General features: G+C 49.6%; 1 protein-coding gene across 1 annotated transcript in view; it reads left to right on the top strand.

Annotated features, from left to right (window-relative positions):
• Window positions 1-21,347, top strand: part of LOC144161806 (uncharacterized) — an 84,738-nt gene that overhangs the window by 35,977 nt on the left and 27,414 nt on the right. The window contains 6 exon segments of the mRNA XM_077692404.1: window positions 1,618-1,881; window positions 10,363-10,626; window positions 11,136-11,396; window positions 11,898-12,155; window positions 14,969-15,259; window positions 21,202-21,342. Coding sequence (XP_077548530.1) covers window positions 1,618-1,881; window positions 10,363-10,626; window positions 11,136-11,396; window positions 11,898-12,155; window positions 14,969-15,259; window positions 21,202-21,342 — 1,479 coding nt within the window.

Raw genomic sequence — 21,347 nt, 5'->3', positions numbered from 1 at the left:
TCCCGTTAAAACAACACAATTTGAAAGAACTTGGAGGACTGCGTCACCTTGGACAATTTTATAGTTCCTTCAGTGGCTTCCCAGTCACTGCGGCATTGTCGGAAACGAAAGTGCGGACGCTGCCGCCGCTTAGCACACCAAAATACCTAGACCATATCCATTCCGTTATCCGGGACGGACGCAGCTAGGACTGTCCGCAAACTTGCCCGTGAGACCACGCTATCCAAATGGACTACCAAGACTTCACGAGCACTCGTATTATTGCCCTGACCAGCATCTTTAGCGTCCCATTCAATTAGGCCTCCCACGGTCTGCCGCAACCGTTATTTGTCGTCTCTGGCTTGGAGTCGCATTCACAAATGCTTACTCTTATTGATTGGGATGTCAGCCCGTGAGGCGTGCGAAGTCTGTGACCCACCAGAGACATGTCCTATGCCAATGTCCACGTTTTTCATCCGAAAGAGCCAAGTCTCAACACTACGGAAGCTAGACTCTCGCGCCCGTTCTCTGAGATGAGAATCCTGGGTCACTGGCCTACTCCGTCAGCTACGCACAAGGATACAAAAGCGCTCCTGTGTTTTCTAAAAACGACGGATTTGCACAGTAGACTGTGGCGCAAAAGTCTACCCTTTATGAACTCACAGACCTTTTTTGTCTGTAGTGTCCTACCGCGGTGGAAACCACTCTACGCTATGCCTGTACCTTTCCGTTCTTTTTCAGTTTTCCTCTCTTTCCTCATTGTTCCACTTTCCCGCGTGTAGGATACTAGCCCCAGCCTGGTTAACATGCCTGCCTTTCCTTTACCTTTTCTCTCTCTCTCTCTCTCTCTCTCTCTCTCTCTCTCTCTCTCTCTCTCTCTCTCTCTCTCTCTCTCTCTCTCTCTCTCTCTCTCTCTCTCTCTCTCTCTCTCTCTCTCTCTCTCTCTCTCTCTCTCTCTCTCTCTCTCTCTCATAAAAGTTCGCACATTCTAATGCAATTCTTTCGTTTAGCTTCAACACAATCCACTGGACTGGCCAGTCCCCGCACCGACAAAGAGAATAGGCCAATGGCAGCAACGTACAGTCTTTGTAGAACTTTTCTAGGCCACGGCAAAGTGCATACGCCACAAGGAAGTCAAAGTACAAGCTTACCCCTCGCGCGAGGCAGAAAAGTTTTACGCCGGGCAGCTGGAGAAAATACTTTCCTTTCTTACAGCAATACAATAATTTAGTCAAAGTTACACGCTGAGCTTTTGCTGTGAATTCTTTGTGCCCAGAAACTTTTGGTGTGGCCTAGAAAATTTTGACAAAGACTGTGCGTACCGCTTAACTTTAGAAAGTGATCTGCTCGGTGGCACTACGCAATGGAGACTATCATGCTTGCATTGAGCACTGCGGCACCGCAGACGGAACCTAGAGTTAAATGGTATGCTCCACATGGTCATTGGACGAAATTTTGTTTGCTTCATATACTGATCATCTGAGCTCATAGAGGAGAAGCTGAACTAAAGGTGTTCTTTAGAGCTGTTGGGGGATACCGAGGTGTTCATGGAATATGCCAAATCCTGTTATTTTTGCCGAGCGATCCGAAAGTAGAGTGAACAATATAGTTGAGGTTTATTTCTTCCCGCTCCCTCAGAAGTTGGCAACATCCGCTGCCCCGACGGCGACTACTGCCAAGACGGACAGACCTGCTGCCTGCTGACCAGTGGACGCTACGGCTGCTGCCCCTACCAGCACGCGCAGTGCTGCAGCGACCACTCGAGCTGCTGCCCCGAGGGATACCAGTGCAGGGTCTCTACACACCAGTGCATCCACTCGACCACGAACCACACTCTGCCCATGCTCCGAAAGGTCGACCCGATCGTCCGGAATTCGGAACGAGCGGTGGAGGTGCGCGATGGTGAGTGAACAATCGGCAACGTTTTAAAAAGCGTGGCTATGAAGCCGCGATGCTCGGTGTCTCATTGTAGACTGGCTTAACGCCGTACTCTTTCCCTGCCGTACCGAAGACGTATAAATCACAAAACCATTCCTAGATATTTTTTCCGTGCATTTTACAATTCTAGAATTTGTCTGGCATCTTTTGCTGCGTGATATATTAGTGAACATATTAAACGCTTTCGTGAGAACTTCGGAGAAAATATCTTGTGTTCGTGAATCAAACGATGCTATATTTAGTTGTAAATGACAAACGCAGTAGAAGCAACCCGGACATCTTACCACCGCCTTCTGTTGTCGCGGTGTCTCTCAAGTCTAGACAAATAGACCGCAACGCAAGTTGTTTCCCAATGTTTGCTCCCTACATCCGCGGGCCACGCAGTTGAGGATGGGATCCTGCGTGTCGAAGCAATGGGCCTGGGTGAAGAGGCGTTCCATTGTGGAGTGTAATAGATTAATTTATATCATTGTGGGTTCTAATGGGCTTGCGACGCGCACTGCCTCCAGAAAAATCGGCAAAAGATTACACCTACCTCAGGAATTATGCAGGGTTGGCTTGACTCGCAGCTCAGGCCTCCTTTGGCGAAAATTATCATTATAAGTGTCGTAAAGTATTGTAATTGAGACACAACCACAACGCTGCAGTATTACGCCTCGCTCTTATTAACTTTACTAAGACCCTTTTACCGCGGTGTTGGTCTACTTGCTGTGGAGCTCCTTTTAAAGGCGAGCATCCAAGATGGCGATACATATTGATGAGGACATAAATACAGTGAAATCTCGTTAATTCGAACTCGGTTAATTCGAATTTACAGGTAATTCGAACTGACGCCCTGGTCTCGGCACAGCCATGTACATTTCAATGGAGGAAACTCCCGATAATTCGAACGCGTCGGTATCCATGACGGTTAATTCGAACTAGGATCCCGGGGTTTCCATCGCTCCTCGCAGAGGTCGGACCAGAGCGATTACATTGTGTTGCAAATCCAAGCCAAATAAAATTTACTAGAGATGAAAAAGAACGAAGCAGAAAAACAACAGCGTAGCGCGCGCTACGCTGCTGCGACAGTTTATTTCGCTCCCGCAGCGGGCGCCGCGCCGCCTGCGCCAGTGCTCTGGTGCATTCTGTTGCAGGTTTCCTTTGTGCTGAGGTCGCTGTGTAGTTTAGCAGTGCCTAATTCGGGATAGCGAGTACAGAGGTGGCTTCTTTCTGTTCTCGCCACGCAGCATGGCGCGATATTTATTCATTCTAGCCGATAAAGCTTAAGTTCTATTGACGAGGTAAGCCTCCTTCACGAAGGCCCACAGTCCAAGTAGCACGTCGTTGGCGTTATTCCTTGGATAGAGCCAATCCTCCAGAGATGTGACGCCAGGGGGCTTGTGTCGTGCTGGGATTCCTTCCAGGACCCTACATGACCACAGCAAGTGGCTGATTGTCGGTCTATCTTGGTGGCACAGGGAGCACAGAAGCAGGTCTGGTGGAACTTTCCCAGGTCCCTTATTTCCCCCAACAGGCCAGAGTGTTATCCTTTCTATAATAAATTCATTCATTCATTCATTCATTCTAGCCGCCACCCGCTAATTCGAACTCCGTTTAATTAGAACAATTTTATGGTCGCCTTCGAGTTCCAATTAACGAGCTTTTACTGTATCTGGCATCGGATCCGGGCCTGGCGTCGCTGAAAACTTGGCGCAGTAAAGTAGAGAAGGGGGAAATGCAAGGCCAGGAAGGGTGAGGGAAAATTGAGGCGAGGAGGCAAGGCGCCGACGAGCAGGTGCGGGGAGGGCGCGCCTCAAAAGAAGAAGCGCTTTCCGTGTTTTGAATCGAACCTGCATCCCTCGCGTTACGAAACCGGCGTCTATCCGACATAGCTATCATCACATTCGGGGAGCTCAGCATTTCCTTTGGGTTTGCACCGCGGGCGTTGGCTTCGGACTTTACTTGAGTTTGGCTTCCGGCTTCGGTTTGAATTCCGATCTGCCGATAAAATGGGCAGACTTACGAAAAGCCAAGTTAAAGATAGTGAAGACCACCAGCCCCGCTGTTTCCTCAGTCTTCACATCCTAATTGTGAGGGTGGCGGGCTTTTTAAACCCGTAAATTTTGGTCTCGAGCGAGACGTTTATGTAGGCAAAACACCCTTCCAATCCACTAAATCTGAAAGCATCCTTTATACTCGTCAGAATTGTCGAGCAAGAAGAAAACATTACGCACATACGACGCAAAACATCCAATATACAACTGGAACTCGCAGTGTTACCGTAGTTGAAAATAAACGCCTGGTTGATATTTATGAGAGCAAATAAAGGTACACGCGCTGAGAACACTATTTTGACCCAAAAGTACAAAAACAGCTCGCGCTTAAGCCTGGACCGAAATGTTCAGCAACGAAATGCTGCACCATATTGTGCGTGAGCAGTGGAACGCGGGAAAATTGAATTGACTTTAGCGAACCACTACCGTGTTTATCGTTGGTGGAGCGAAACGGGAGAACAGGAACGTGAGAGGTGGGCGCGGGAAAGAAGAGGCACTTGCATGACAGAGGCGACGACATTTGCAGCGAAGTCAGCAGATATGCGACCATTTTTTTTTCAGCGAACAGACAGCCAATGGAACTCGCGATGCATGATGTGCCACAACAGGTAAAATGTCTGGCATCTAAGTCTGCCCAGTAACGGCCATTTCTCCTCATATCCTTCCTTATCTTGGAACTTTCAGTCAGAGCTCTTCGATGTAGGCAGTTGCGAAACTCCGCCTCAAAAAACGGCCCCACTACTACCCCCCCCCCCCCCCCACCCCCCCCCACCCCCCTCCTGCTTTCGATTGTGCGTACGGTGGCGCCACCGCGGCCACTGCGCGCACTATTAAAAACAGTAATTATTCAAACTGACAATTTAACTGTAAACTTTATTTTAAGGTGCCTAATTTCTTTTTATTTTTGTACGTTTTAAGTTATTCATTGCTTTCTGCGTTTAGTTAAGTTATTCATAGTTTCTGCGTCTGCTCAACTGCCTCGACCGATTGACGCTCGTGCGGGCAGTCCAGAGCAACATAGGTCCTGCCTGAAGTACTAAATTTGCAGTTGTCGCTCGGCCTACATCACACTGTATGCCAAACCTAATCCAGTAGCTGATTAGGTGGCTCTAAATAATCCTTTCAAGCTTCCGTAAAGCCGTCGAAACGAATTCTTAACCCTTTTTTTGCCGCCGGAAGACCGCAGATGACGCGCAGCAGACGACAATGCGCAGGCGACAGCGCATCTTGCTGACCACACGGTCGCATTTTTTTGCTACTCTTGTTTCGAATGCATATAAAACACTTGCGTGTTTGAACACCCTGGGATTCTTCGGCACAAAAAGTTTACGTAAGCACCCAAATACCACTTTTCGCTCAGGTCGTCGAGCGGCGAACCACGGTGTATAGATAATTTTGTCACCAACAAATGGCGCCACTGTACGGGAAAATCTAAAACAGCGGACCAATCGTGGGGCCGCTTTTTGATGCATGGGGCCTATGGGGAGTTTCGCAACTCCTATATCAAGTAACTCTGCTTTCAGTAGGCTCCGTCCGGTGCCCCGGAGGTTACGTGCATGATCGTGCCCGGAAGGACGTGTCTGCACTATGCATGCCAGCGTGGCTGCTCGCGAGAGTGCCGAGGCGCCACCCTACCAGTCGTAAACAGTTTTCAAGGGTCCACAACAGCTAGGATGTGCTGGAATGAATTCTCAGCGGAACGCGCTGTAGAGCAAGCAACGAAAAATTTGCCGCGTGTCTGCTCATTTCGCTGCAGGTGTCTTCAACAGACGACAGTGGGGCTCTTCGAGTCACAGTCTCGGACTCACCACAGACTCCCCGAGAAGCAGTCCGGCGTTCGATTTTCCTATATATCCCTATGGCTTCGGGGAATCCTCGGACTACCCGCGGACTATCCGCGGTGAGTCCGAGACTGTAAATCGAAGAGCCCCAGTAACCAGCCGCCTCTGCTACGTAAATGCCTGTCTTCTCTCCCCACCAATCCGACGCGCTCGTCTCCTCCCGTTTCCCTCCTTGCACGATAATTACGGAGGAGATTAGCGAAAGTCGATTCAATTTTCGCGCGTTCCACAGCTCGCTCGCATTCTATTGGAAGCTTTCGTTGCTGTTGAATTTTGAACGCTGCCACGTAGGTCAGACTAGTCACGTGATCTCTGTGTATTTTCGGGTAAAAATACTGTTTTTGAAGGCGTATTTTGTTTATCTTCTAACGCAGAAATAAAAAAAACGTCTTGTATATTTAAATATAACAACACTGCAATACTCCTTACGCATTGACGTCTTGCTTCATATAAGCTTAACGATTTCTTTTCCTGAACAATGTTGACAAGTATGAATTGCGTTTCCAGATTCAGTGGTACGAAAACGTCGTTTTCCCGGTAATGGTATGAACCTTTTGTTCAAGTATTCCTTCACCTTTTGGTCGACCGGAAGGCTGAATCGAGGTTCAAACAGACAGAGCGTCATTTTCTTCTCGTGCAGTTGGAGGACTTCACGCGCCACAGCGACGGCAATCGTAATGGCTATACTACGAAAAGCAGCGCCGCGTGTAGGAGGGGGTTTCTACACGGTATTAATTAGGGTCGAGCAGGTTGCTAAGGGTGGGGAGCTCCTGCTGCCCTTAAAGTATTAGCATTAGGTACGTCTAATTCGGTACAGGTTCTTTCGGCCGTGCATTACACAAGTGCATATGCACTATCGCGCTCAATATGACTCGCAACACGTGAACGGTAGCCTGAGCGGCTTCCCCGGGCGCCTGTGGCACAGCGTAGCGAGGCACCCAAAGAACTGAGGAGATGGGGTTTAGCTCTTCTGATACTTGCCAACACCTCCCGCGTGCTTTCTGTGCCGCGTGGTTGACCGAATGCGGAGCGCTCTAACATGCCCAATGTAGACCAGTTCAGCGCAGCATTGCGTAGCAACTTGGAAATTGTGACGGGTGGTTTTTGCTAAGAGAGTTTTAGCTGACCGTTTTCGATGGTCCGCTCTGGTACCGGCGGCCCGCTCAGCGCAACCGGAGCCAATGCCGTTCGGGGCCAAGTGCGCCACCTATAGGAGCGGAGCGTACCGTGAAAAACGGCCAGTGTTCCGCTCCGATAGCAAGCGGGAGCGCTATTGCGCATGCGTGGCGCGCTTGTCCACAAACGGCATTGGCTCCGGTTGCGCTGAGCGGGCCGCCGGTACCGGAGCGGACCGTCGAAAACGGTCAGCTAAAACTCTCTTAGCAAAAACCACCCGTCACAAAATCTCATAAAGGACTGTTGATCCGCTCTCGGACGTTTTCCTCGCTGGAAGTAAATGCAAACCAGCTAAACCGATCAGTAGGCCATCGGTGAGGCAATAGAGTGATAAAAGACGTCTATGATAGCAGGAGCATTCGTAAAAACTTCAAGCGGACGCAGGAAGCAAGATCCAGATGTGAAAACGTATGATAGCTGATCTGCAGGTCTTCATCGATAACGGCGAGGAAACCAACATAAGTCACAATAAGTAGAAAGTGACGCTCAACTGCGTTACATCAGACGCATTTGAGCGTTGCCCATTCGGTAGCTCAAAGACAGTAGAACTTACGGGGGATGCTGGTGATTATAGGAAGGGCGAAAATACTCAATTATTAAATATCTTGCTGCGAGGTGCCAGCACCGTCAGAGTAGCAGCTCCAGCCGCTGCTAACGCGTTGCAAGTCAAATTGAGTGCGATAGGACGGTATGCCACTGTCCGAAGAATAAAAAAGAATATCCATGTGACTTCTGTAATACTTTATCTCCGATTTCCCACTTTGCTGCTGTCGAATTTGCTGCTCAGTCAGCCACAAATGGCATATCTAAGCAAAATATTTGCATTAGCTCACCAAAAATACAGCTATTAGGCAGGTATACCTGTAAAGTCGATATAGTACTGCTCCCGGGATTGGTATTTTAAAAAATCGAGCGTTGATGGAGCGAATGGAGCAGAATTTTCAATGCTGTGCTAGTATCGTTTAAGTTTGCACATCCTGGTTCACTGACCTTAATTCAGCATGAAAATAGCATGCCAAAGGAACAAAAGTACACCGACGAATATTGCTCTTATTTAAAGCAAGAAAATTGGTAATTACACCACCAACAAAAAAATCACGCCATATCCACGGAATGAATGATGATAAGTGGGGCGAAGCTCGAGAGGGGGAGATCATCGGTAACCGTAACTCTCCCGTGAAAGTTCGCCCATTACATCATTACGAAAGACGTAAGACTGTGTGCTTACATTGTACAAATCAACTTTTATTTTCGGAGTCAATGCTCCCAGGCCCAGACCTGGTGAAAGACCCCGCGCCATCGAGGACTACCCCGCACCTCCACCACAATTTGTCACGTAGGATGGGACAGAACGGTAAAGAAAGAACTTTTATTTAGGGCGAACTTGTGCCCGAACAAGACGAGAGGAAACGAGCAATGGTCCTTGCGTCTCGTTCGATCTCCGAGAACGACTGCCTGCGTTCGTGGCGTGATCTCTTGCGTGATCTCCCCCTCGCAGTGCACGTGCGCTCGCGCCTCCGTTGGCGAACACAGACAAGCTCGCGCTCCCGGTGCCGAGTTTGCGCTGCCGGTTGCAGCCGGTTCTTGCGCGTGCAACGCGGCCCACTTTGCGACATCTCCGAAAGCATGCGGCGGTCACGTACCACGAGACACAAGGGATGGACAGACCCATGACTTAAGGAGCTTCGCCCCTAAAATAAATATACAGCTTTATTGAAAAAAATTTGACCACTAATACTATCTTACAAAAGTTGGCGAAAAAGTTGCAGAGGACACTGCTCACGTCACGTGGTGGCCTTACGCCATCGTCCAGGGCAGGGATCAGCAACCTGCAGCCCGGAGGCCGCATGCGGCCCGCGGGACAGTATTATGCGGCCCTCAGCACGTCGTCAGAACCCCTCCCTCTGTCACTTCCTATCTGAAGGCCGGAACTCCAGTTTTGACCTCAAATGGGGTTAGACGGAAGGCGAGAACGGAGAATTGATCGCTTCCATTTGCCATTGTGCCCCATCTTCACACTTGGCCACATTATTATCATTGTTAATATTATTGTTGATTCCATTAATTTCTTTCTCTTTGCCTGCAAAGACCCCTCCCCCACCCACCCGATTTGCCGTACAGCCCTCCGTCGTGTCGGCTTCATGCAACTCGGCCCTCCACCTCAAAGGGTTGCCGACCCCTGGTCTAGGGGATGTTTTGGAAAGGATCCTCATAGTCCCCAAGCACTGAAGCCAAGCTGGGAGACTCGCACTAGCCGCGCCTTCAAAAACAATGACTCACCAGTACGAACGCCAACCGGGTGAAAACGAACCCCACTGTGCACGCATGCCGCTTGTTGAAACCACGTATCCTTTTTTCTCCCCGTTACTATTGTTGCTTTCGTTATTATCGTTACCATTATCGCGGGAGTGCAAAAAGCCTACCGGCCCGCCTATTGCTCTCCACACTCCCGTTATCGCTGCGCCCGATTCCATCTGCCCACGAGCGCTCGCGTCTTGGTGTCGCCGCCGTCGTTTCCGCCTACGCTTGAAAAACGCAGCTGAGGAGCCCCGTCACTGCTACGCCTCGTGCATGCGTAAAATCGTCCGATGAGCCCAGTACGGCTCTAGCATTAAGGCGTATTGTTGAGTTGGGGGAAGCGGCACTGGGCAGAATTTTGCAGTAATATTAGCCTCTGGAGATTCGTTGTCATTGAATTCTATATGTTAGACAATATGAACTAATTATACTTTTCCAGACGAGCTGCTTGACAAGTAGCCTATGAACGTTGCACGTTGGAGACAGTGCTCCTTGTACCGCTTTAGGAGGAACATAGCGCCTAATTTCAACGCGTCATCACTAGCACACGAAAGTACCCAAAATCGTGGAACACTAAGTAATGAGTGATAGTGCACTAATAGTGCACTATCACTCTTCTCAGTATAAAATCCCAACAGGAATAGCGAAAAAACCTAAGAAGAATTCCCGTCGTACAAAAAAAACCTCTGTTATGACAACAGATGTCCTGTTGTTACGACAAAGCCATCTGTTGTTACGGCACACGTTTCTGTCGTAACGACAAAGTCAATTTTCTAAACGACAAACATTCCTGTAGTCACAAAAGAACGGCTCTTCACAACTGGCATTAACATTCAAACCATGTGCAGCTACTAATGGAACATCACGACAAGGCAGGATTTCGGCGCGACGGAGCATCAAAATCGGGACAGGAATGCGACACGCAACAGAACATCAGAATCACAACTCGACAAGAATACACGACGACAGTACGACACGCGAAATTACGACAAACTAAAGAAACTTTTTTTGTCGTCATTTTCGACTTGGTTTCCAGACACCCGGAGATGGAGAGAACAGAATAATTCTGCTTTCTATCTTGCATGTTTTCTCAGAAATTGGCAACGTCCGCTGCCCCGACGGTAACTACTGCCAAGACGGGCAGACCTGCTGCCTGCTGACCAGCGGAAGCTACGGCTGCTGCCCCTACCCATACGCCGAGTGCTGCAGTGACCACATGAGCTGCTGCCCCGAGGGGTACCGGTGCAAGATGTCCACGCATCAGTGCGTCCACGCCACCACGAACCACACACTGCCCATGCTCCGAAAGGTCGACCCCATCGTCCGCAATGCGGAACGGGTGGTGCCAGAGGAGAATGGTAAGCGATGAGTTCTCGATGCCTCGAGCAGCTTTGCTGGAAAATCCGGTTGCTCAGAATCCTACTTTAACACATATAGGGTGGTATCGTTCTATGGCTAGTAACCAGGGGTACCTGGGGCCTTCGGACTATAGTTAAGTTCGTTCATTTTCGTGCTACGACAAACCAGCAGTGCCATCTGGGTTTCTTCTAGAATAGCGAGCCTGAAGCATTTCCAGATCTACCACTGGCGTCACCAGTAATAGACGTGAGCATTGCTTAGTGCACAATTATTCTTGTGCAGACTTTAGCCAAACCAATGATCGTAGTGCTGGGAAAACACAATTTCACCTAGAAACACGCGCGAGCGTTACGTGGCTAGTATTCGGGAAATCTAAAAAATACGAAGGGTTTGTTGGCGCTGCGATAGCACCTTTTTTTCAGGTCTTCCCTGTGATTCATTGGTGACGTGTGCACCATGGAACAGTCGTTTTTTTTTTCTGCTTTCTCCATTTTCTTTGTGCCCCCAGTTGGCAGCGTCCGCTGCCCTGACGGAAACTACTGCCAAGACGGACAGACCTGCTGCCTGCTGGCGAGCGGAAGCTACGGCTGCTGCCCCTACCAGCACGCCGAATGCTGCAGCGACCATTCGAGCTGCTGCCCCGAGGGATACCAGTGCAAGATCTCCACGCACCAGTGCATACACGCGACTACGAACCACACTCTGCCCATGCTCCGAAAGGTGGACCCCATCGTCCGCAATGCGGAACGGGTGGTGCCAGAGGAGAATGGTAAGCGATGAGTTCTCGATGCCTCGAGAAGCTTTGCTGGAAAATCCGGTTGCTCAGAATCCTACTCTAACACATATAGGTTGGTATCGTTCTATGGCTAGTAACCAGGGGTACCTGGGGCCTTCGGACTAAAGTTTAGTTCGTTCATTTTCGTGCTGCGACAAACCAGCAGTGCCATCTGGGTTTCTTCTAGAATAGCGAGCCTGAAGCATTTCCAAAACTACTAACACCAGTAATAGACGGGAACATTGCTTAGTGCACAATTATTCTTGTGCAGACTTTAGGCAAACCAATGATCGTAGTGCTGGGAAAACACAATTTCAGCTAGAAACACGCGCGAGCGTTACGTGGCTAGTATTCGGGAAATCTAAAAAATACGAAGGGTTTGTGGGCGCTGCGATAGCACCCGTTTTTCACGTCTTCCCTGTGATTCATTGGTGACGTGTGCACCAAGGAACCGTCGTTTTTTTTCCGCTTTCTCCATTTTCTCTGTGCCCCCAGTTGGCAGCGTCCGCTGCCCCGACGGCAACTACTGCCAAGACGGACAGACCTGCTGCCTGCTGGCGAGCGGAAGCTACGGCTGCTGCCCCTACCAGCACGCGCAGTGCTGCAGCGACCATTCGAGCTGCTGCCCCGAGGGATACCAGTGCAAGATCTCCACGCACCAGTGCATCCACGCGACCACGAACCACACACTGCCCATGCTCCGAAAAGTCAGCCCCATCTTTCGCAGTGTTGCCGAGTTGGGGAATGCTGAAGGTAAGCGAATATTTACGGTAATTGTATCTTTCAGGCCATCTAAAAAACATAAAAAAAAGGAGAGAGCTCTGCTCCGAAACAGGGAGAGGCTGTTTGCAGGTCGGTCTGTTGCATCACCCACATAAAAACGCTGTTTCAATTTAACCTAACGTAACCTAAGCCAAACCGAAACCCATCCTGCCCTAACCTCAGCTTTACCTAACACTAATCTAACCCCGTCATAAGCTAATCTGACCTAACATAACCAGGATTTCTTTCAATTTCATTTCACTCCAAAGAACCTGATGGGTCGGAACCACCCGCAAAAAGACTTGCCCTCCAAAACATGGCTGCCAAGAGTCACATATGCAGTTGTTCAATGTTTTGACAGTAGTCTCTGATTTGCGCGGATTCAGTACCAGTGACATAAAAGAGCAGGAAAAAATGGACTATGCCGGTTTACGCGAACGATTTCCCCGTGCTGTCTACTGTATTAAAGAAAATATTGAGTAGCTTCGAAATATCGATTCACAGCCTTCCAAGCCTCGAAAATGTCAGGCACATGATAATTTTCTTGATTATGTCTCTATGTTCTTACAAGATGGAGCATTACGCGACCTTCAAGATTGTCTTAACTTTTTCCCGAGGAACGTCACTGACAAATCAGTGATTCAGTAATAACAAGTTCCGCGCAAATTGTTAGGCTGTTGCCTTTTTCGTGCTTCCGCCTTCTAAAAATGATAACACTCCCGTAGCTTTCGGTTAGCTTTAGCTCTCAGGTCTGTTCACTCAGGATTCTAGCTGTCGAAGCTCAACCTTGAACTAAAGTTAAACAGTTATTGTTCCCTGGAAAGCCATTTTAAAAACGCGGTAGCATAGCTGCAGCGCGAAACGGGCTGTTCATCTACCATTTCTTTTCATAAATGGACACTTTAAGTAGGCAAGACGCCATTCCGCACCACCGGGATGAGCAGGTTCATCGCCTCGCTGTTGATGTTGACGACTACGGTGGCAATGATGGTGGCGACTACGACGAATACAACGACGGTGTCCTTAGCTCGAAGTCATAAGGTGGGAGTAGTCCGGGCTAACCAATCTACCGCGTTTTAGACCAGCAGTTGCGGTATTCTCCTAACGTTCACTTCTTCCTCTAAGGTGCTGCTCCCAAATACAGGCAGTTCTGCAGCTACTCTCGGTTTTCGATAAAAGAGTTTCCGGTGCATAAAAAATGCTTTGCAATATGCTTCACTTGGTTTGTCAGTTTCGGCATGGCAGGCTAGTTGTGTCCACTCTTCAGTGGGTTAGGCCTCTGCCAAAACTACTGCGGTGCCGTGGAAACGCGTGCCCCCACATCGGCGTGAACCGCATGGAGCATTTTGTGCATGTTAAAACGCGCCGCACACTCCACAGACACACTGACGCAGCCGCGTATGCCACACGCTTGGAGCGCGCGGCGCAGCAGGCGGCGCCAACATGGCGTCGGCACTGGCCGTTGAAGCGGTGCAGGTAGCTCCAGCTACCACTTCTAACCACTCGCTGGAGCGCAACGCGAGGCGCAAACGAAGTTGCTCATGCGGGAAAGGAACTGATAATGTGGGTAAAAACTGCACAATGAAACATTATCCGTGCCGCTTAGGGAAACGCTTATCACATTTCCGCCGCGCGGTAAGCCTAATTTGTGTTTGGCGGGGCCAGCCGGCTGCCCCGGACGCTTCGAGCCTTCGACTCTCCCGCCATTAAACGCGCCTCTCCCCATTGGCGCATGTCGTCAGGCTTCTCCACTGCCACGCGCGTCGCGCATCATTTTCTGACCGAGGTGGAACTTCGAAGCCGTTGCAGGCGTCAAAAGAACGCGCACGAAACGCCGATGCCCAATAATCGCGCTCAAAAACGCTCCATGCGGTTCACGCTGGCATATTGGCAGTGTCAGAACTTCGTAGACGCTTAGGCGAACAAGATGCAGCTTAGCCGAAGATCAGATAGCTTTTGGTGATTACGAATAAGAGCCTCAGTCACTCAATCACTCAGCGCAACAAATCCCACGATATTTTTTCTCCAGATGTCGTAGATGTATGGCTTTGATATATAATAGCGCGTTACATTTCGAACGGTTATGAACAATTTCTTCGTGTATTACGTAAACTCTACCCTGTTAACGTCAACCGGACACATGTAATAGTTTTTACAGCGGAGCTGTATATGCCTCGGTTTTCACATAACCAGTACACGAAAAATCGGCGTAGAACAAATACTTTTCCCACCAAAGAAACAGAGTATTGTGTTTCATTCTTGAAGGGCTCCAGGTGCAACGTTGTCGCCGGTGTTTTTTTTTTTTTTCGTCCAGTTTGAAGGGCTTCGGGAGCAACATTTCGTTGTCTTTCACGTATAAGCACGGGCACGTCGCCAGTGTCCCCTTATTGCGTGCAGGGCGGGCGGGAGGGGGGGAGGCTGGAGGGGGGGTAAGCACGCGCAGCGAGGCTTCATTCACTCACCGACGACATGCCCGTAGTGCTGGTGGGAAATTTGAACGTGCACGTCTCACTGCTCGATGCGACCTGACTTCTGTACTTTGTGGTCGAGGGGTTAGGATGGTGTGTTATACAGTCAGTGAGATGCCTACGACTCGGGAGGGAAACGGACAGCCCCATGTTTGCTCGCTAGAATAAAGCTCTAGTCCTTTTAAGTTTAATCCAGGTAGTCAATAGCAAATTACAAACAAACAGGCCTTGATTCAAGGACTTTCTTTATCTCAGAGTGAAAGGGCACTGATTGTTTGTACGTCATTGAAGTTTCGCACCTCCAAGTTTCAGCTGCTGTCGGCTGACCTTACGCAGGATTTTCTGAGAGAAGGCCTATCTCGAGCCGCCTCATCCACTGCCCGGATGGTAAGATGTGCCGCAACAACAACACTTGCTGCGAGCTCTACGACAGAACGTACAACTGCTGTCCATACCCGCGAGCGACGTGCTGCGAGGACTACGTGAGCTGTTGCCCCGAAGGATATCGCTGCATAATAACGCTGCAGAAGTGCGTTAAAGAGAGCAGCGAAGTGGCACAGCCAATGAACTTGCACTCACCTTTGACTCGCCCGGCCTGGGATATGGATCGGCGGGTCTGCACTCCTGGTGAGAGCAAAGAAAACGGAAGTACCAGTAAACCGCATCGGAACTAACCGCGTGACCCTTGGACTTCGCTGACTTGCCAACTGCCAAGTAGAGGCTACGCGGCACTTCGCAAGAATGCCGGAGGACTAACTGCACTAAAACTTCTCGCCTCTGTCTCCTCTCTCGTCACGCACCGAGGTTGCTCCACGTTTTGCCAGGACGACGTGAATTTGCCGTGCGCAAACTAACTTTCGTTGTATTGTCTCGTGCCAGTTGACAGTGTATTGCGTTAAGCATGAGCAAAAACAAGTTGCGTTTCAATGTTGCTTATGTTCTTGTCTTGAGAATGGCTGACATTTCGCCGCCTTTGTTTAAGAAAATACGTACACACTAACAACCACAAGCTGTTCTGCATTCTGTCGTGGACGCCAGGACCCCTGTTGAGACAATAATCCCGCAATGTGCGGCCACTTGATGAATTCAAAGCCCAAAAGTAAGGCGCAAAAATGTACACCAGGAGACTTCAAACAAGAATGCGAAGAGTATGTTCCGTATTGGGCTTTATTTTTTAAGTGCGGCGAACGTTCGGGGCTCGGCTTGTCGTCGTAGCTCGCCCGCGGCCATGCGCGCGCCCAGGTGCTTCGAAAAGATACCCGGATGCTCATCGATTCAGCCTCCCGGCGAAACGTTATCAGGATACTTGAGCATTAGGTTTATATAAGCTGAACCATTCGAAACTCCTGGAACCAGTGGCAGTTATCATGCATGTCCCCATTATTTAGCGCAAAGAGAACTGCAGGCACATTTGAGTCAAAATACGCGTATGTTGTTGGCAGTCCCCACGTTCATTTAGTTGGGAGTGCTCGTTGAGGTGGTTTTTATGATAGTAAGGGAAAAAGAAGTGGCTGCGGAAGCAAAAAAAAAAAGATGGCTGCGGCTTAGTTAAGCTAACCTTGGATATGCAAAGCAAAAGCTTGGCTTAGTCTGGTTGGGTCTTCGTTTCGCTTGGTTAACTTTTGATGTAGCTATATTGCCGACCACGGCTCAAAGCCGCCCGGTACCGTGCAGCGCTCACAGAAGTAGTCCCGGCGATCGCGGCGTTCATTCACGGCGAACGCGCCGTTCCTCTTCGCCAGGCGCGAGACGAGTCATGTAGCCAGAGACGACCGAATGGCGCATGCATGGGAGGCTGCGGGGGTGGTTGGCTTCCGATCCGCTGATCGTCGCGACCGCGGCGGCGGCCGCCGCCGCCTATATAAGCAGAACGACTGAAAACGAAGCTTTGTGCGCAGTACCGAAAGCGGGCCCGGTGAATCACGCGATGTGCTTCGCGGGGTGTGCCGTCGGGGGTGTGTCTCCGGTCAAAAGGTTAACTTGCGCATCTCCCGCGAAACCGCGGGACGAAAGTAGCAAAGCTTTGTTTTAAAAACTACGCGTTCAAAATCACGCAGAAAAGGGCACGTGCGAGGTGAAAGCAAGCACAAAATGAACAGAACTCCCGCTCGTGCTGTTGCGGGCAGAACAAGAAACAAAAGATAAAAAACGCGAGCTGTCCCATAAGAATGTGTGCTTGTTAGAAAGGAAGGCGATAGGCCAGGGGGGGGGGGGGGAGAGGAAGGGAATGGGGAGGGAGGAGCACAGTCCTTATGACGTCGTCTTCAAGGGTTCTCTTCAGAAGTCGTGCAGACCACTGCTAAATTGCTCGTACTAGGCCGCTTTTTGTGGCATAAATCACGATTTGGAAGAGTGTGTCATGTGAGAGGGATATTGGGTCGATGCAAGTGGAGGTGTCGCGGTCTGGGGGAGTGAACGTACGAAAGCGAGAAAACTTTGGGCAGTGCCAGATGAGGTGGTGGAGATCGGCTGCGATGAAGTTGTGGCAGTAGGGACATCGGGGGGCCTGCTGGGGATAATAGCATTGTCGAATGGTCTCTGGTGCCGTACAGGTGTTGGTGAGGAACTTGTTCGAGAAGATTTCTTGTGCTCGGGTCAGGGTGGGGAAGGAGGTGAGGTGGCATGAAGGTGTGAGTGCCTTGAGGCGTTGTTGTTTCAGTTGCCTGGATCTACGGAGTCTGATTGCGGGAGCGAGGTAGGGGTCATCGTCAGGGCAGTTGGGCCAGGGGTAGACCGAGAAGGGCGGCGCCGGGGGTCCATCGGAGGCTATTGTGAGAAGGGCCTCCTGCGCAGCCACGAGAGCTGCTTGGTTCCCAGGAGCGGCTGGTTCATGACCGGGGGTCCAGTCAATTCTGACTTGGCAGCCTGATGTTTGGAGCGCAGTGATTCGATGAATAATGTGGTGGACAGAAGGGTGGGTGGACCTGGGATGACAAAGTTCTTGGAGAGCTTCATATGAGTCTGTTAGGATGCGAAGGTTGGGGGAAATGGGGCGATGGTAATCGTACATAAAGTAGTCGAGAGAATCGTCGATAGCGATGAGCTCCGCGTCCGTTGAAGCAATATTGAAAATACGGTGATATTGGGCTCCCATGATGGATAAATTGTCCGGGCTGATCCATCCTGTGCCGATGTGTAGGTTTATGTGGCTAGCGTCGGTGTAAACGTCAATTTCACCCGGTCGTGTTTAGTTGAGGCAAGGCGTCGGCAGCTTTCTGTCGAAGCTTGGGCTTCCTGCGTGCGACAGGTTGCGAGGTGACGGATTGAGTGAAGTGGGGCCGCTGCCAAGGGGGTGTTGGGGCTGGAAAATTAGGTAGGGGAATATGGCTTCGTTTAGCCCACTGGGTAAGGAGCGCGCCTTGGTGGGTGAGTTGTCGTTTAAAATTGTATTGATCCGTTTGTTCCTGAATGATGCGGTCGATTGGTGGGAGGGTCGCTGCTTGTTGGAGGTTTCCAATTTTGTATGACGTGGGAGGCCAGTGATGGTGCGCAGGGTGGAATTATGAAGAACTTGCAGCGTGCGTCGTTGGGTGCAGTTGAGGTCATAATGTGTCCCTCCGTACGAAAGAATGCCCACCGCTACTGCTCTTCCGAGGCTGGTGATAGCCTTTTGTTTGGCTCCCCCATGTTAGAAGGCGTGCAATCACTGCAAAGGTGCGAAAATTGAATTACATAGAACAAAGGGCTGTTCAATTCATGAGAGGAGTGAAACAGGGAGGGGAGAAGCATGAGGGAAAGAGCTTAGAACGACGCCACGGCCCCTCTGTCGAATGACTGCTCCGCACTTGGCAACTGCGTCAACTATTTATTGGTCGACGGCAATTGTTCAGTGGCCTGAGCTGTAATAGTAGTTTGTCAAAGTGAAGTGAGGTATTAAGACAGCCAAAGCCATGCGACGGTCCAGCAAGCACAATGCTCACTATATAAGGAAGCCCTATAAGTTTGAGGAAGGAAGGGCGTCAGACAAGGAGACACAATCTCCCCAATGTTATTCACAGCATGTTTACCAGAAGTATTCAGAACATTGGATTGGGAACAGGTGGGAGCAAGGGTTAATGGAGAATACCTGAGCAACCTCAGGTTTGCTGATGACGTTGCCTTGTTGAGTAACTCGGGGGAGGAATTGCAAAGCATGCTTACAGCACTAGACAAACAGAGTAGAACCGTGGGCCTGAAAACTAATATGCAGAAAACTAAAGTAATGATAAATAACCTCGGGACAGCACAACGGTTTGAGATAGGTGGCGAGGCCGTGGAAGTAGTAAGCGAATATATCTACTTAGGCCAAGTTATGACCCCGGATCCCAACCATGAGGCAGAGATAATTCGAAGGATAAGAACGGGGTGGAGTGCATTCGGCAGGCATTCTCAGATAATGAATGGCAGCCTACCATTGTCCCTGAAGAAGAAAGTGTGTGACAGCTGCAGCTTACCGGTGCTCACCGACGGGGCAGAAACTTGGAGGCTCACTAAGAGGGTTCAACCTAAATTGAGGACGACTCAGCGTGCAATGGAACGGTAGATGATAGGTGTAACATTAAGGGACCAGAAGAGAGCGGAGTGGGTCAGGTAACCAACGCGTGTTAAGGACATGTTAGTAGAAATTAAGAAGAAGAAATGGGCGTGGGCAGGGTTGTAATGCGAAGGCAAGATAACCGTTGGTCATTGAGGGTAGCAGAGTGGATCCCTAGAGAAGGCAAGCGTTGAAGGGAGCGGCAGAAAGTTAGATGGGCAGATGAGATCAAGAAGTTTGCGGGGATAAATTGGTCGCAGTTAGCACAGGACTGGGGTAATTGGAGAATAATGGGAGATGCCTTTGCCCTGCAGTGGGCGTTGATAGGCTGGTGATGCTGCTGCTGATGATGATGATAAGTTTGAGACGCAGCATCAACTGCGAAAAAAGGACATGGGACGAGGTACAGAGATATGAAGTCACAAGGAATAAGAACGTCAACAAGTCCAAAAATTCTGATAAGAATTTGTTTCCGTTAATTAGAATTACTGAAGACGAAGATATGATTCGGCGTCTTGTTGAGATAGATATTGGTTTTATGAACCGAAGTGACTAATTGATATCATTTGCAACAGTAGACGGGTGCCGGTTATCTCAGGAGCGGTGTCGACAGTACTCGTCAATCTATACTTCCCTAAAACATCTCAATGGCGTAGTTTTGTTCACTTCGCGAGTGCAGATTAAGAAACAGTAAAATAAAGTATAGGCAAACTCTTTGCTGTCAAGGCAAAGTGCAACGTGATCACGAATATGACTGAGGCATGTTTCCTAGCGCAAAAAAAAAAAAAATGGCGAAACTTGCATTACGTTGCGCACGTCTCGAACCATAGTGGAGCTGGAGGATTTCCTTCTCCACACCACCACGCATTGAATTAGGTTTGAAATCGTTTATTTACATGTTTCGTCGTCACTTTTCACTGTGGTAGTAGTAGTAGTCATCGTTATATCCATCCAGATCGCCGTCTTCCTCGTGTATGACTGGCGGGCCCAGATTCCTCAGGCTTTCACATCTCTCCCAAGTGTAACGCGTCAGCACGCACTAGAACCGGGGGCAACCGGGTTCGCGAACTGGGCGTCTGTAGCGCGAGGTGTCTTGTGCTCCCCACTTCACGCGTGGACGCATGTGAACAGTTTTCTTTGTAGAAGGGTTTGCTGACGGGCCAGTATTTCCTTGTATTTGTTGCGAGCGCAGCGCTAAAGCCTGGACAACGCCGGGCGCTCCTTGTAAAACGCGCGCTTAAACGTGCGGTACACGGCAAGAGTAACTATGACACACATTTTCTATGACGCCGCACACGGCATTTATTACGGCCAGCAACAACGGCTTCGCTGTTGAAAAACGACGATAACACAGAAGAATGTGGACGGGACATACGGGACAGGCTCTGCGTTCGCACAGCTTTTTTTTTTTTTTTTGCGCCAGAAGACATTCTTCAATTATCCCAGTACCAACTCCCCCAATTTTCCGCACTAAGTGATTACAAAGCTTTTATTTTGTATTGCGTATCACGTACTTCTCTGTTTTTCTCAGTGTATTAACCGTCTTTGTCTGTGGTTTCTGTCTGCACTTTTACGTGTTTCCATGCTTAACACACCATAAATTATGACGCAGTTTATAACGAGCCGGATTTTGCGGAATATATCGTAAATGGGTTGTAACAATTAGCAAGAACTGCTAATGAGAGTTCCGGCAGTTTTACCTTGCCATATTTTTACTATCTGTCGACAGAACACTCATGTTGCACTGTAGTGTTCGCGGCTGCTGCGGTAAGTCGTGAAAGAAAATCCGTGGAAACATGCGCAATGTTGCCTAATTCGAAGAGCAAACTTAATTTTTGTAAGTTACGTTATTAAGTAAGTGTTTAGCTAATATCTGTTTTTGTCCGCAGCTTCGACAAAGCAGGTATGCTCGCACGGCCCGGATTCTGAAGCGGCGTTTCACAACTAGCGTATACTGAAGAACTCTGATTTCGTCTTATACGCGTTAAAGTTAGCGCTCTGTAAGCTTCCTTCTCAACACGCTCGCTAATTACGCGTTCTTGACGCCACCGCGTAGATGTCATTTGTCCGGACAAACACAAGTGCCTGAGCGGACAGACCTGCTGCCAGCTGTCTAGCGGCAAATACGGTTGCTGTCCGCTGCCGGATGCCGTCTGCTGCGAGGACCACAAGAGCTGCTGCCCCCAGGGTTACGTCTGCCAC

This window comes from Haemaphysalis longicornis, unplaced genomic scaffold (genome assembly GCF_048455015.1).
Source record: "Haemaphysalis longicornis isolate Haplotype H1 unplaced genomic scaffold, Haemaphysalis longicornis Haplotype H1 scaffold_12, whole genome shotgun sequence".
NCBI classification, from domain to species: Eukaryota; Metazoa; Arthropoda; class Arachnida; order Ixodida; family Ixodidae; genus Haemaphysalis; species Haemaphysalis longicornis.
Note: the sequence above shows the minus strand (reverse complement) of the source record. Positions and strands in the feature narration are given on the sequence as shown.